Source organism: Geotrypetes seraphini, chromosome 3 (genome assembly GCF_902459505.1).
Source record: "Geotrypetes seraphini chromosome 3, aGeoSer1.1, whole genome shotgun sequence".
In the NCBI taxonomy this organism is placed as follows: domain Eukaryota; kingdom Metazoa; phylum Chordata; class Amphibia; order Gymnophiona; family Dermophiidae; genus Geotrypetes; species Geotrypetes seraphini.
This window is the reverse complement of record NC_047086.1, coordinates 326,028,504-326,042,898: the sequence shown is the minus strand read 5'-3', so window position 1 is coordinate 326,042,898 and position 14,395 is coordinate 326,028,504. Positions and strand designations below refer to the sequence as shown.

Below are 14,395 nucleotides of genomic sequence, written 5' to 3'. Positions count from 1 at the left end.
TATATGAGCAGATCAGAACATTGGTTTTAGGGAGTTCCTCCATGTCCCTCCTTCTGTCTTTTACTCTAGAGCTCTTGCATGCTTTGAAACAAACTGAAGGGGGCAGCAGATTCCTTGTAGAAGGAAGAAGTTTCAAAAGCAATGATTGACATCTTTCTGTTGTATACTTGCGAGAATGGACAGAGTGCCCTTAGGTTCAGCATACCATTTCTATCTACTGGAAAATATATTATCAAGGTAAGAACCTAATCTCTTTTTCTGTGTCGGTAGAATAAGAAAATAAATTGGCCTGCTGTTACAGCCTGGACTCCATTGTTTCCCATGGAAGGAAAATACATTTTGAGCAAATTCTTTTATACAACTGTACAGTACATCAAAGATCCAGTTGTGAATATTCATATATATCTCTCTCTTTGATGTGGGATTCACTGGATAGTGAATACAACTATAAAATTTGCATAAGTATTTGAGTGAATAACTTCCATTTATGCTGGTGTGGGGAGCAGAGTATGTTAATGGAATATTTGTGTTACCTACATTTTCTAAATTCTTTTAAAAAATTCATGAAGAATACTTTTGTGTTTGCACTGGATAGCTCACAATTAGACCCTTCATGACAGTTGTAATTTGGGAAACTTAGATATCTGTGGCTGTTATTTCCTGAAGAACACGAAAAGCTGCTGAGGTGGATTGGGTTTTCATTTAAACTCTATGGTTATACCCAAATATTCAGTATCTGATGATATCTGGATATTAATGCTAAATACATTAGATAGATTGTGAGCCTTACCGGGACAGATAGGGGAAATGTTTGAATTAGCTGTATGTAAACTGTTTTTGAGTGTGGTTGTAAAACTGCAAGTCCCAATCTCCCCTTTAAATATAAATATTATGATATAGTTGTAGCCTCTGGTATTATATGAATAGCATTCCAGGCAACCTTAGAGAGCCTTTTTGCTTTATCAAATGCACTGAAAATTGCTGTTCCCCGAATAAACTCTTTCTCTGCCTCTGAATTGCCCAGCACTATCAGCAGGAATTTTCAGTGGAATTATGAAAATATGGAATTACTTATCTGGGTAGCAACAATTGCCACATGGATAAATAGCATTGAATATCAAACCCTATATTTTTATTACAATGTATTCTGGGAATAAAATATAGTATTCTTTGTTTTAAGATTTTAGTACGACGGAGCAGCAGCTCTGGGGAACTTGAGTGGCATGCAGATTTAGAGCATATACAAGAAATACACCGGGAAAGGGCAAAGAGTAAGTTTCATAAGATGAAGATTTTTTTAAATTTATTTATTAAAAATGTCTTAATCAATGAAAGGAACAATATTCAGACGGTCTCCATTGCAGATATTTTTTCACCTGTAGCTTTTGCAGCAGGTTTTAAAGAGAGATGGACTTCAGCTCTTTTTTTGTTTTATTTGCAGGTAATTTTCTATGGGAAGTAATGCTTAGAATAAATATGTAATCTGCATGCTTTATTTTTCTCACCTGACCTAAACATACCCTCTGGAATGTCTCCTTAAATGCATCTAAAAGTATCTGTTTTGTATTCTGCTTGGAGCATTGATTTAGTGATGTAACTTCTAAATTAATTTAACAAATAAAAGAAAGAAAGAAACCATTAGTTGTGGGGGAGCAGTTTTCCAATAGTTAAAATGGATTGAGAAGTATGCAGTTTTTTAAACAAAAATCCAACATGGCCATGTTTTACCTTCAGGTTGCGTCGGGGGTTAAATGCTAAGATACAATTAAACAGAAACGTGAACATCAGAACATAAGCATTGCCTCTGCCGAGTCAGACCATAGGTCCATCATGCTCCCGCGGCGGCCCCGCAGGTCAATGACCTGTAAGTGATCTATTACTCTAAAGCATTTTGTACTATATAGTAACCCTCTAATTGTACCCCTCAATCCCCTTTTCCTTCAGGAACTCGTCCAATCCCATTTTGAAACCCAAAATTGTACTCTGCTCTACCATCTCCTCTGGAAGCGCATTCCAGGTGTCCACCACCCTTTGAGTGAAGAAAAACTTCCTAGCATTAGTTCTGAACCTATCCCCCTTCAATTTGTTTGGGTGCCCTCTAGTTTTTGTTGCCCCCGCCAGTCTGAAGAATCTGTCCCTCTCTACCTTCTCTATACCCTTCATGATCTTGTAAGTTTCTATCATATCCCCTCTAAGTCTCTGCTTTTCCAGAAAAAGAGCCCCAGCTTCTCTAGCCTCTCAGCATATGAAAGGTTTTCCATGCCCTTTATCATTTTTTTTTGCTCTTCTCTGGACCCTCTCGAGTATCGCCATATCCTTATTGAGGTATGGCGACCAGTACTGAATGCAGTACTCCAGATGTGGTCGCACCATCGCCCTATACAGTGGGAGGTTAACTTCCTTGGTTCTGGTAGTGAGACCTTTTGTGATAATGCCCAACATTCTGTTCGCCTTTTTTGAGGCCGCTGCGCATTGTGCCGCTGGTTTCATTGTTTTATCCACCAAAACCTCCAAGTCCTTTTCTAGGTTGCCTTCCCCCAATATCATCCCCCCCCATCATGTAGTTATACATCGGGTTTCCTTTCCCTATGTGCATGACTTTACATTTATCTACATTGAAGCTCATCTGCCATTTATTTGCCCACTCACTCAGCTTGTTCAGGTCCCTTTGAAGTTCTTCACATTCCTCAACAGATCTAACCTTACCGGAGAGTTTTGTGTTGTCCGCAAATTTTATATCTTCGCACTTGGTCCCTGTTTCCAGGTCATTAATAAATATATTGAACAGCATTGGTCCCAGCACTGACCCTTGCGGGACACCACTCCTCTGTTTCCTGTCCGCCAGCCAGTTTCTGATCCATCTATGTATGTCCCCTTCCACCCCGTGTTTCTACAGTTTCCTTAGTAGGCGCTCGTGAGGTACCTTGTCGAAGGCTTTCTGGAAGTCCAGGTATACTATGTCAATGGGGTCACCTTTGTCCAATTGTTCGCTTATTCCTTCAAAGAAGTGCAGTAGGTTCGTTTGGCAAGATCTTCCAGTACAGAAACCATGCTGGCTTGTTCTCATCAGCCTATTTTTTCTGTATGCTCATTGATACGGTCCTTGATTAATGATTCGGCCATCTTCCCCGGAACCGAGGTTAAGCTGACCGGTCTATAATTCCCCGGGTCGCCTCTGGATCCCTTCTTGAAGAAAGGTGTAACATTCGCTTTCCTCCAGTCTTCCGAGATTACCCCTGTTTTCAAGGATAGATTGCAAATCTGCTGCAGTAACTCCGCTATTTCGCCTCTTAAGTTCTTTTAGTATTCTCGGGTGGTTCCGTCTGGCCCAGGAGATTTATCAGTGCTTAGTCTATCTATTTGTTTGAGTACGTCTTCGAGGCTTACCTCCATGCACGATAATTTCTCCTCCTGAACCCCTTGAAGAATTTTTCCGGTTCCGGCACATTGGATGTGTCCTCTTTCGTGAAAACTGACGAGAAGAACGTGTTTAATCTGTCCGCCACATCCTTTTCCTCCTTTACCACTCCCTTCCTGTCACCTTCATCCAGAGGTCCCACCTCTTCCCTCGCCGGTTGTTTTCCTTTCACATATCGAAAGAATGGTTTGAAGTTCCGTGCCTCCTTGGCCAGTCTCTCTTCATACTCTATCTTTGCTTTTCTTACCACGCGGTGACATTCTTTTTGATGCTTCCTGTGCTCTTTCCAATTTTCCTCAGTTTTATCCTTTTTCCACGTCCTGAAAGATTTTTTTCTTGTCTTTTATCACCTTCTTAACTTCATTGGTTAACCATGCTGGGTCTTTTGCTTGATTCTTTCTGCATCCTTTCCTAAATCTGGGTATATATCGGTTTTGCGCTTCGTTCACCTGTGTCCTTGAATAAGGTCCAGGCTTGGTCCACTGTTTGTGCCTTTCTGGAGCTGTTCCTGAGTTTTCTCTTTACCATTTGTCTCATAGCATCATAGTTCTTTTTCCTGAAGTTGAATGTTGTTGCAATGGTTCTCCTCCCCTTTGGCATACCTATTTCCACTTTGAAGTTGACTATGTTGTGATCACTGTTCTCTAATGGTCCCACTACTTCCACTTCTTGGGCAGGTCCTCTCAGCCCTTGGAGGATCAAGTCCAGAATAGCTATCCCTTTCGTTGGTTCCTTGACAAGCTGTTCCAAGTAGCAGTCCCGTACAGCCTCTAGGAACTCCGATTCCTTTGAACATTTTGAAACTCCATGGCTCCAGTCTATCCTGGGATAGTTGAAATCTCCCATAACTATGGTGTTTGCGTTTTTACATTCTCGCCTCAACTCAGCTCTCAGTAGTTCATCCATTGCTTCTGTTTGCCCAGGTGGACGGTAGTACACTCCCAACTTTATCTCGGTTCCTTTTCTTCCTGGTATTTTAACCCAAATTGATTCCAGTTGGTGGTTTGCTTTTGCTGCGTCCACACCAGTCGATTGGATGGTGTCTCTTACGTAAAGTGCTACTCCTCCTCCTTTCTGATGTACCCTGTCTCTTTGGTAGAACTTGTACCTTGGCAGTACTGTGTCCCATTTGTTTTCCTCATTCCACCATGTTTCAGTGATTGCCGTTCATATTCCACGTCTAGATTCTCATCTTTGGCCATGATTTCTAGTTCCCCTATTTTGTTCTTCAGGCTTCTTGCATTAGTGTACATACAATTTAAGTCTCGATATTTTTGTTTTGTTGTTATTTTCCTTTGAGATTCATTGTTCTTTCCGTCCCCTTCTCGTTCTGCAAACTTTTGTTTATTGTCTCTCTTGTCTTCCCCCTATGGTACGTGATATGTTCCCTCATTACGTTCATACCCTTCTTCTTGTTCCTTTTTGTCTTCTCCTTGTGGTAGAATCTCCCTAACACCCTCTTGATTCGTCTGGCTCCGTTGGTTTTTCATTGCTTGTTTGGCGTTTATGGTGTCTTCCCAGCACTTTCCCCACTCAGTGTCCTTTCGGGATACTGCATTTCGAATCATCAACTCCTGGTCGACTGTCGGCTTTCCCCTTCCTCTCAGTTTAAAGCTTGCTCTATTCCTCTCTTGATGTTGTTTGCTAGTAGTCTAGTTCCCGCCGTGCTCAGATGTAGTCCATCTCTCCTGTAGAGCTTGTTCTTGCCCCAGAATATTGTCCAGTTCCTCACGAAGTGAAATACCTCTTCTTCACACCATCTCCTCATCCACGCATTTATTGATTGTAGTTCCGTCTGCCTCTTCACATCAGCCCTCGATACTGGTAGGATCTCCGAGAACGCTATCTTCTGAGTCCTCATCTTCAGCTTCCTTCCCAAGATCTTGAGCTGTTCGTTGAGTGTGATATCATTTGTCCCGACATGGACTATCACTGCCTTCTCTTCCGTCTCTGCTCCTTCCAGGATCCTATCAATTCTGTCGATGATGTCCTTGGTTCTTGCTCCTGGGAAACAGGTCACCAGCCGATCCTCTCTCCCTCCTGCTATGTGACTGTCCACCTGCCTCAAGATCGAGTCTCCCACCAGGATTGCAGATTTCCCTTCTTTCAGTCTCTGCTGTGGTCGCAGATCAGTGTCCATGGTGGTTCTCATTTCTTCTCCCTCTAGGTGCTGGCAGGGTCTTGCCTCTTCTTCCTGCGAGTACCCTCTATGGGATCCTTTTGCCTTGGTGTCAGGTGGTTCGTGTCCTCTGTTCAGTGCATCCTCCTTGTTCCTGTGCTGCTCGTGTTCTTGCTCTTCCACTCTCCTGTAGGCGTCCTCAATGAACTTCTCAAGGTCCCTGACCTGTTCCTCGATGTGCCTATCTCTCGTAGGGTAATCAGCTGTCAGAAATGGATCTTTTGGGATGTAGAGTCCCTCCAGTTCCTGGATCCTGCGCTTCAGGTGACTGACTTCACTCTTCAAGCTCTTCAGTTCCTGACATCGTCCGCACATATACGACTGTCTCCCCGAGGGGAGGTAGTCGTACATGTGGCAGACCGTGCCGTACACTGGGTAGCTCAACCCCTGGGCTCCTACAGCTTCCATACTTGTCCGCCTTCTAGAAGTTCCTGTACTCTTTGCTAGTGCGCTCACTCCTGTTCCTGCCTCCTGGGCCTGCCCTTTTCCTGTCTTCTGTTCCTGCTGCTTTACTTCTGCACCCTCAGTGCCTGCCGCTTCTCTTTGTTTTTGTGTGGGTGCGACCCCCCTGGACCTATCTGTTCCGTGTCTTCAGTTCCTTCTGTCCTTTTGCTTCACTTGCCTGTATGTGTTTTTCCTCCTTTGCACCTGCTACTCCCTCACCGTGCTGTCTCTCCTTCTGCTCTTGGGTGTAGTGGTACGGCTCTTCACAAAGGCGCTCTTGCTAAGGTGAGCGTCTTTGCCGCTCGCCGAACGGCTGCGCGCCTTTGGCTCCCCCCCTTATAAGGGGGAGTCCGGGCGCTGAAGCTGTCGGTGACGCGATGCGGGTGGGCGGAGCTAACTCTCGCCGCTACCCTCTCCTCGCTACCCCCTGCTTCCTTCTTCGATCTCGCCTCTTCCTGCTCGCCTCCTCCTGCTCCCTCCTCTCAGCTAACTCCTGCTGCTTCTTCAGCCGCTGCCTGCTCTTCTTACCTCCACGCGTCTAAACACATAAAGGGCTGGATTCTGTATAGGACGACCAGTTTCAGAAGCCGCCTAAGTGGCTTTTGAGAATCGCACATGGGCGTCCTATATAGAATCATGTCTGTCCTCACTGACAGATGCCTAAGCCCATCTAATACTACTATTCTGTAACCGATGTCCTTGTCGCAGGCGCCGATTAGAGAATCAGGTTGCCGCTGAGCATATCATGGCAAGGGATTTCCCTACTGCGATAACTTTAACAGAAACCCATCCACCCCACCTGTGAAGACTACCGACAGAAGGGATGCCCAGTCCCTCCTCCCCTAAACATTGCCATTAGGAAGGATGCTCAGTCCCTCCTGCCGGAACCCATACCGAACATCACTGATAGGGGTGATGCCCAGTCCCTCCTGCCGGAATCCCCCCACCCCCTGAACATCGCCAGCAGGAGGGATGCCCAGTCTCTCCTGCTGGAACCCTTCGTATGTAGGGCTTTCTAGGCCCATTGCCAACAGTAGAGATGCTCTGTTCCTCCTGCCGGAACTTCCCCTACCCAAACTTCGCCAGCAGGAGGAATGCCCAGTCCCTCCTGCCGGAATCCCCCCCCCCAACCCTCCTGAACATCTCTGGCAGGAGAGATGCCCAGTCCCTCCTGCTGGAAATCTCCCCCCCAAACATCACCCATTGGAGTGGCCTAAGGGATCTGGACAATCATAATCTTAGGCCACTCCAAGTGCATCACAGAATGCACTGTGAGAGAGGGGCTAAGATTCCGGTTGGTCCAGGTGCCTAAGCACCCTCCTATGAGAGGGGCCTTAAGCTCCTGGGTCAGTTAGGATCTAATGCCCCTCCCTGGTGCATCCCACGATGCACCAGGAAGGGGCTAGTCCACCATTCGTGTGAAGGGGAGCCAGCCAGCTGGAGGCAGGAAATATGTCTCCAGCCAGCCATCAATATAAGGTGGGTAGGGGTGAGATGATGTGGTCCAGGGGGTGGAGGAGGGGGAGTCTGTAGGTGTTGGCTGGAGGGTTACCTTTTGGGGTGGGGGGATGCCAGTGATTGTCCGGGATGGGTTATGGTAGGAAGGACTGGGCATCCCTCCTGCCGGTGATGTTCAGTGGTGAGGGGTTTCTGGCAGGAGGGATTGTGCATCCCTCCTGCCCGTAGTTTTTGTGGTGGGGGAGGTGGGTTGCTGCGGCCTCTAAACCTTTCGCGTGTAGGGCTTCCTAGGCCCATCTAAGGCTACTTCCAGACGAAGGCATACTCACGCATAGCCTTATTCGAGCTTAGGTGGGCCTACGTGCCTCCCTAGGCTCCCGGAGGCACCTACAATATAGCAGTATGTTTTGTTGTTTTTAAACATGCGTCTCAATTGGCTGGTTAGGCAGCAGTTGGCTGCCTACAATCGGGACGCCATTTATAGAATTTGGCCCAAAATGTCTAATAAAAAATACAGTATCAATTAAAATTATAGAATCTGATTAGGAACTAATTAAACAGAAATATAAAGAAGAAACATGCATAAGGTATTTATAAAACATGCAGGAATATGTCATAACAGAGTATATCTGGTGTACACATACATATGGTAGTATCAAAATTTAAACGACAATAAACATAATTATGGCACACTACCATATACATTTACATATCTAAAATGATCACAATTGTGGTGTTTCATAACCATAAAATAGTGCTTAGGTGCAAAGCTATGCATCATAGCATATACATTAAGGGCAAGATTCTGTAAATGGAACTTAAAGTTAGGCATCTATTGTAGGTCAGTCTCACTTAGGTGCCCATTACAGAATTGTGCTTTACAGTGATTACCTTAAAACTCAGGCGCCTGTAATATAGGCCAGGGTTTTAAAGAACTACATTATAGGTGCCTACCTTGTTTCCCTGCAAATAAGCCATACCTCGAAAATAAGCCCTAGCATTATTTTCAGGGTAGGTCTTAATATAAGCCCTCCGCCCCCCAAATAAGCCCTAGTTAGATCGATCCCCGAAGCCCCTCCTGAATGTCCCCAACTCCATCCCTGAATTTGCCGGCAGAAGCGCTTCTCCTCCCCCCCCCCCCACCGCACAGCCAAACCCAACTCAACGAACTGCATGGTTCCTACAAAGCTTGGGATTCGAAATCAACTTTCAAAAATCCCATCTTCAGCCCTCTCAGAATCTACAGTTCATCGGAGCTGTTCTGGACACTATCCAACTCAGAGCTTTCCTTCCTCATCAACGTCTGGATGCTCTTCTTCAGCTCTGTCACGAAGTGTCTTCCCGCTCTTCAATCTCAGCGACACACATGATGCTACTTCTAGGTCACATAGTCTCCACAGTTCAGGTGACTCCTTTTGACAGACTTCACCTCAGAATTCCTCAGTAGATGCAGGCCTGCGAGCCACTCTCTTGACACATTACAGTCACTCCTTCCTTGAGACAGTCTCTTAGCTGGTGGATGCTCTCTTCCAATCTCTCCAGAGGTTTCAGACACCACCTCATCAGAAGGTCCTCATGACAGATTTCTCGACCTATGCTTTGGTGGCTCACCTCGACGGTCTCCGTACTCAAGGCCACTGGTCTAGCACAGATCGTCAGTGTCACATCAATCCGTTGGAACTCAAAGCGATCTTCAATGCTCTCAAAGCTTTTCAACATCTTCACGATCAGATCCTCATTCGGATGGACAACCAAGTCGCCATGTACTATGTCAACAAGTAGGGAAGAATGGGATCTCTCTCCCTTTGCCAAGAAGCTCTGAAGGTTTGGGACTGGGCAATCCTCCACAACACCTTCCTGAAAGCTATCTACATCCAAAGGGCGAAAACCTTTTTGCGGACAAATTGATTCGTCTTCTGCAACCTCACGAATGGACACTCAATTCCTCGCCTCTTCATCACATTTTTTCTCAGTGGGGAACTCCTCAGATAGATCTCTTTGCATCTCCCCACAACCACAAACTGCCTCAGTTCTGCTCAAGGATATATTCTCCTCATCGCCTCGAGGCAGATGCTTTTCTACTGGAATGGACAAATCTCTTCCTGTATGCATTCCCTCTTATTCTCAAGACTCTAGTCAAGTTGAAGAACGATCATGCCACCATGATTCTGATAGCTCCTCGGTGGCCGAGACAACCTTAGTACTCCCTTCTACTTCAACTCAGCAGCAGGGAGCCATACCGTCTACCAGTTTTTCCATCTCTGCTTCCACAGAGTCAAGGATCTCTTCTTCAACCTAACCTGCAGTCTCTGCACCTGACAGCTTGGTACCTCTCAACATAACTCCTCTTCAGTTTTCTCAACCTGTACGAGACATTTTAGAGGCTTCTAGAAAGCCTGCCACCAGACAATGCTACCACCAAAAATTGACTAGATTTTCTATGTGGTGCATCTCTCATGATAAGGAGCCTCAAGATTACTCCTTATCTTCTGTTCTAGATTATCTTTTGCACTTATCCACCTCTGGCCTCAAGTCTACATCGATCCGAGCCCATCTCAGTGCAATTGCTGCTTTCCACCAGCCTATTGAAGGGAAACCCCTCTCTGCTCATCCGGTGGTTTCTAAGTTTATGAAAGGACTTTTCAATGTCAAACCTCCTCTCAAACCGCTTCCAGTGGTTTGGGATCTCATTGTTGTTCTTGCTCAATTGATGAAGCCTCCATTTGAACCAATGTCTACAGCTCATCTGAATTATCTCGCTTGGAAAGTGGTGTTTCTCATTGCCCTCATATCTGCTCGAAGAATCAGTGAGCTGCAAGCTTTAGTTGCTGATCCACCTTTCACTGTTTTCCATCATGACAAAGGTGGTCCTTCGTACTCATCCTAAATTCTTGTCTAAAGTGGTTTCAGAATTTCATCTTTGGAAAAGTAGCAGCAGCGGTGGGGATCCTAGGGAGCAAACACTGGTGGATGTGTGGTGGGAGAGAGAGAGAGGGAGCAGATGCTGGTGGATGTGAGAGAGGGAGCAGACACTTGTGGATGTGGGGTGAATGGGAGAGAGGGGGCAAATTCTGGTAGATATGGGTTGGGGGGAGAGAGAGAGAGGGAGCAAGCGCTGGTGGATGTGGGTTAGGTGGGAGAGGGGGAGACACTAGTGGGAAAGGGGTAGGGGAGAGAGGGGGTAGCCACTGGTGGAAGTGGGGTGGGAGGAGATAGACTCAGGCAGAAGCTTGTGGAAATGGTTTGGGATGGTGGGAGAGATGGGTAGAATTTGATTAGAAGTGGGAAGACATTCTAAATGGAACAGAGGAAAGAGGGCTGATGCTAGAGGGTGAAGTACAGATGCTAAGGGGTGAAGTACAGAGAGTAGGGAGATGATGGAACAGGGGAAGTGAAAGGGGAGATGCTGGATGGAAGATGAGGGGGAGTGAGGGGGCAGATGTATGGAAGGAGAGAGATACAAAGAGGATGGAAATATTGATGGAAGGGGGAAGAGGGGAGATGCTGGATGGACAGGGGAGGGGGGAATAATCTGTATAGGAGGGAAACTGAAGTCTGGATGAAAAAGGAGAGAGACAGGGAGGAGATGATGGAAGGAGGCAGTGAAAGGGGGCAGACTGTATGGAAGGGGGAAGAGACAGAGGATGGAGATATCGATAGAAGAGGAGAGAAAGTTTAGAGATGATGGATGGAAAGGGGGAGAGAAGACAGATGCTGTATAGAAGGGGGTAGATGCTGAATGGAAGAGGGAAGAAAAATGAGCAAATATTTGGGGGAGGAGACAGAAAAGAGGGAGATAATTATGGAAGGGGAAACAAAAAGCATATATAGGGGACAAACACAGTATAGAAGGGAAGAGAAACGGCAGAGTTAGTGAATGACTAGTAATAAGGGGAAGTAAAATAGGAGAGCCAGGGTGAGGAAAAGAGATGGTAAACCATAAAAAAAGAGGAAACTTGAAGACTAGATAGTAAGAATGAGTTAAATCTGGACATAAATGTAGAAAAATAAATTGAAGAAAGCCAAAAGGAGGAGAGAAATATCCTAGAAAGAGACTTTTAAGACAAAGGAAAGCAGAAACCAGAGAAGTGAATGACCAGAATATAAACGTAGAAAAAATAATTATATTTTTAATCTGGGATAAAGTAGTTTGGCACCTATGTTTATAAAGGTTAATAAATATAAAATAGAATAAAAATAATATCTTTTCATTGAACTATTTTAATACATTTTTGACCAACTGTCAAGAGACCAAAAATCATCTTATTTTCTACTTTTTTATTTATATTTATAATTCTTAATTTGTAATATACAGTGTGTATAATACCATCAGGGAAATGTAACATAAAATATTTGCTCATATCAACTCAGTCCATAGAGGGAACATTAGTTATCACTGCCACTCATTACTTTAATTTTTGTGTTTGGGCAGTCTAGTTCCTTAAAGGAAACAAGATTTTATGAGATGGTGTATGATACTCTGATATTAAACATTATATAGCCCATGCCTTAATCTGTACTATTTTTAGTATGTTCGATGCATGCAGTAAAAGTAGCACCAGTCTGCTCTCGTTATTCACAGTGCGTGATTTTGTTTATTTTTGGTTGCATAAATTGCAACCAATGTTCCCTGTTCACGCCGCTGTAGGCGCGTATTCGTGGACTGGTGCTTAAAAATGCACTAGCTTTTTTGCTTTCACTTTCATCTTTGCTTCCAGATATGGCCCATAAACGTCTGGAGAGTGAATTACAGGTACTTCAAGTGTTGTCCATGCAGGAACTTAACCCTATTTTCCCAAGAGGACCACTGTTCACTTTCCATGGTTTTGAGTTAACAGTGTGTGCTCCCAGAACCTAACCTCTATTTTCCCGTAGACTCAGAGTTTCGTTCTTCATAATTTCATGGTTCACAAACATTTTTGGGAACTGTACTACTGTGAATACCAAGAACGGACTGTAGATTCTATTATTATGGCAATGTATCCAAAAGATGGAGCCACTCTTTAATGAGCTCATTGTCCATCATCTCAATAGTCATAGACTTCTGTAAAATTCATCATTTAAGTTTCTTTAAACAATGCCTCATTTGTAATTTGATAGTGATGTTAACCTTGAAAATAGTACATTTGCCGTTCATATTCCAATTTCTAATCAAAGCATTCTGGATTTTAGCAATTAAATGTTTAACATATACTGTATCCTAAAACTCTGAGAACCACAGGTAATCTTCACAAAATATTGTTCAAGGTGAAAGTGTTAACAGCGACATATCCAATGGATATAGTAATGAGGCAGAAGTATCTTTGATGCCATGGCAGACCAATGAGGAAGACCATGACGATCATACACTGACAGATGATGCTATTGATTCTGATACACAGCATTGGCTTCAGCTTAGTCCTTCAGATGTTACAACTTTAACAGGTAAGTTTTTAAAAAAAACAACAAAAACATTTGATACATTTCTAGGTTTACATCATTAGGCAATGAATAATAGGTTTATGCTATTCAGGAGACTTATTTTTTAATTAATTTTGTGGACTGCTGAGATGCTATACTAATAGTATATTATGTTGTTGTGCTAAACTTCTGAGTTAAATATTTCTGAACCCCAGATTTCTGTTCCTCAAGCTGCTTTTGCTGAAAGTATAAAACAATAAACAGATTACTTGATTAATTACTGTATTTTTCGCTCTAGTAAGACACACTTTTTACCACCCAAAATTGGAACTACAAGTGGGGGTGGGGGGATGCTAAACTTATTTTTACAGTAACTCTCAAGCAACCAGAAACTACAGTTATCTGGCATCCACCAATCCTCATGGGTGCTGGATAACTGAGATTCTACTGTAATAGATTTAAAGCAAACCGGAGAAAATATTTCTTCACTCAACAGGTAATTGAATTCTGGATTTCGTTACCGAAGAATGTAGTGAAAGCGGTTAGCTTAGCAGGTTTTTAAAAAAGGGTTGGATAATTTCCTAAGAAAGAAGGCCTGGGGAAATCCACTACTTATTCCTAGGGTAAGCAGCATAAAATCTATTTTTCTCCTTGGGATCTTGCAAGGTTGGGTTGGTCATTGTTAGAAGAAGGATAGTGGGCTTGATGGACCTTCGGTCTGTCCTAGTATGCCAACTCTTGTGTTCTTATACCAGGTTGCGAAGCTTAGCATTCCTTCAGAGTTCCCCCCACTTACACACTTAGGATCCTCCTCATTACTGTTATTGGCAAGACACCATTCAGCTTGTGACAGATCCCAACATATGGTTTTTGTTTTGTATAAGCCACCAAGGGGCTCTCTTGCCATGCCAGAGAGATTCCTTTGGTGTTTTGGAACCACCCTTACTAGCATTTTCAACTCCTCTGAAGTAAAGCTACTTTTTGAATCAAAACCTGTTGCTTAAAGATTGTGGTGGGGCCCAGCCATGCCCATCGAGATGACAGCAGGAACTAGTGACCTGTGCACATGAACTTCATGTACATCATGGCACATACAGAGTGCAAGCTGGCTATGATGGAGCAACAAGATAAAATAGGTTGATGAGCAAATGCAGATGAAACGGGCAATGGTTTGAGTGATGCACATACTGATCTACAGAATGTTAATGCTGTATGATAGGATGGGAGCATAGGGCATTGGGCTAGGAGGGCCATCCTACTGCAGTCACCAATGGGCCCCTACTGCTAGTCAAACCCATGAGTGCAGGGAATCATTAGACCAGGGCTGCCCAAGTCCGGTCCTTGAGATCTATTGACAGGCCAGGTTTTCAGGATATCCACATGTATGAGAGAGAGAGATTTGCATACCAAGAAGGCAGTGCAAACAAATCTCTCTCATGCTTATGCATTGTGGATATCCTGAAAACCTGGCCTGCCAGCAGATCTCAAGGACTTGG

General features: G+C 44.2%; 1 protein-coding gene across 8 annotated transcripts in view; it reads left to right on the top strand.

The window, feature by feature from the left end:
* Window positions 1-14,395, top strand: part of RALGAPA2 (Ral GTPase activating protein catalytic subunit alpha 2) — a 1,036,168-nt gene that overhangs the window by 398,266 nt on the left and 623,507 nt on the right. For all 8 annotated transcript variants that reach the window (XR_004538694.1, XR_004538695.1, XM_033936259.1 and 5 more), the window contains 2 exons: window positions 1,181-1,271; window positions 12,747-12,923. Coding sequence is in view for 6 of the 8 variants with exons in the window: in XM_033936259.1 (XP_033792150.1) it covers window positions 1,181-1,271; window positions 12,747-12,923 (268 nt within the window). In the remaining 2 variants the exon portion in view is untranslated. The remainder of the gene's footprint in view (window positions 1-1,180; window positions 1,272-12,746; window positions 12,924-14,395) is intronic.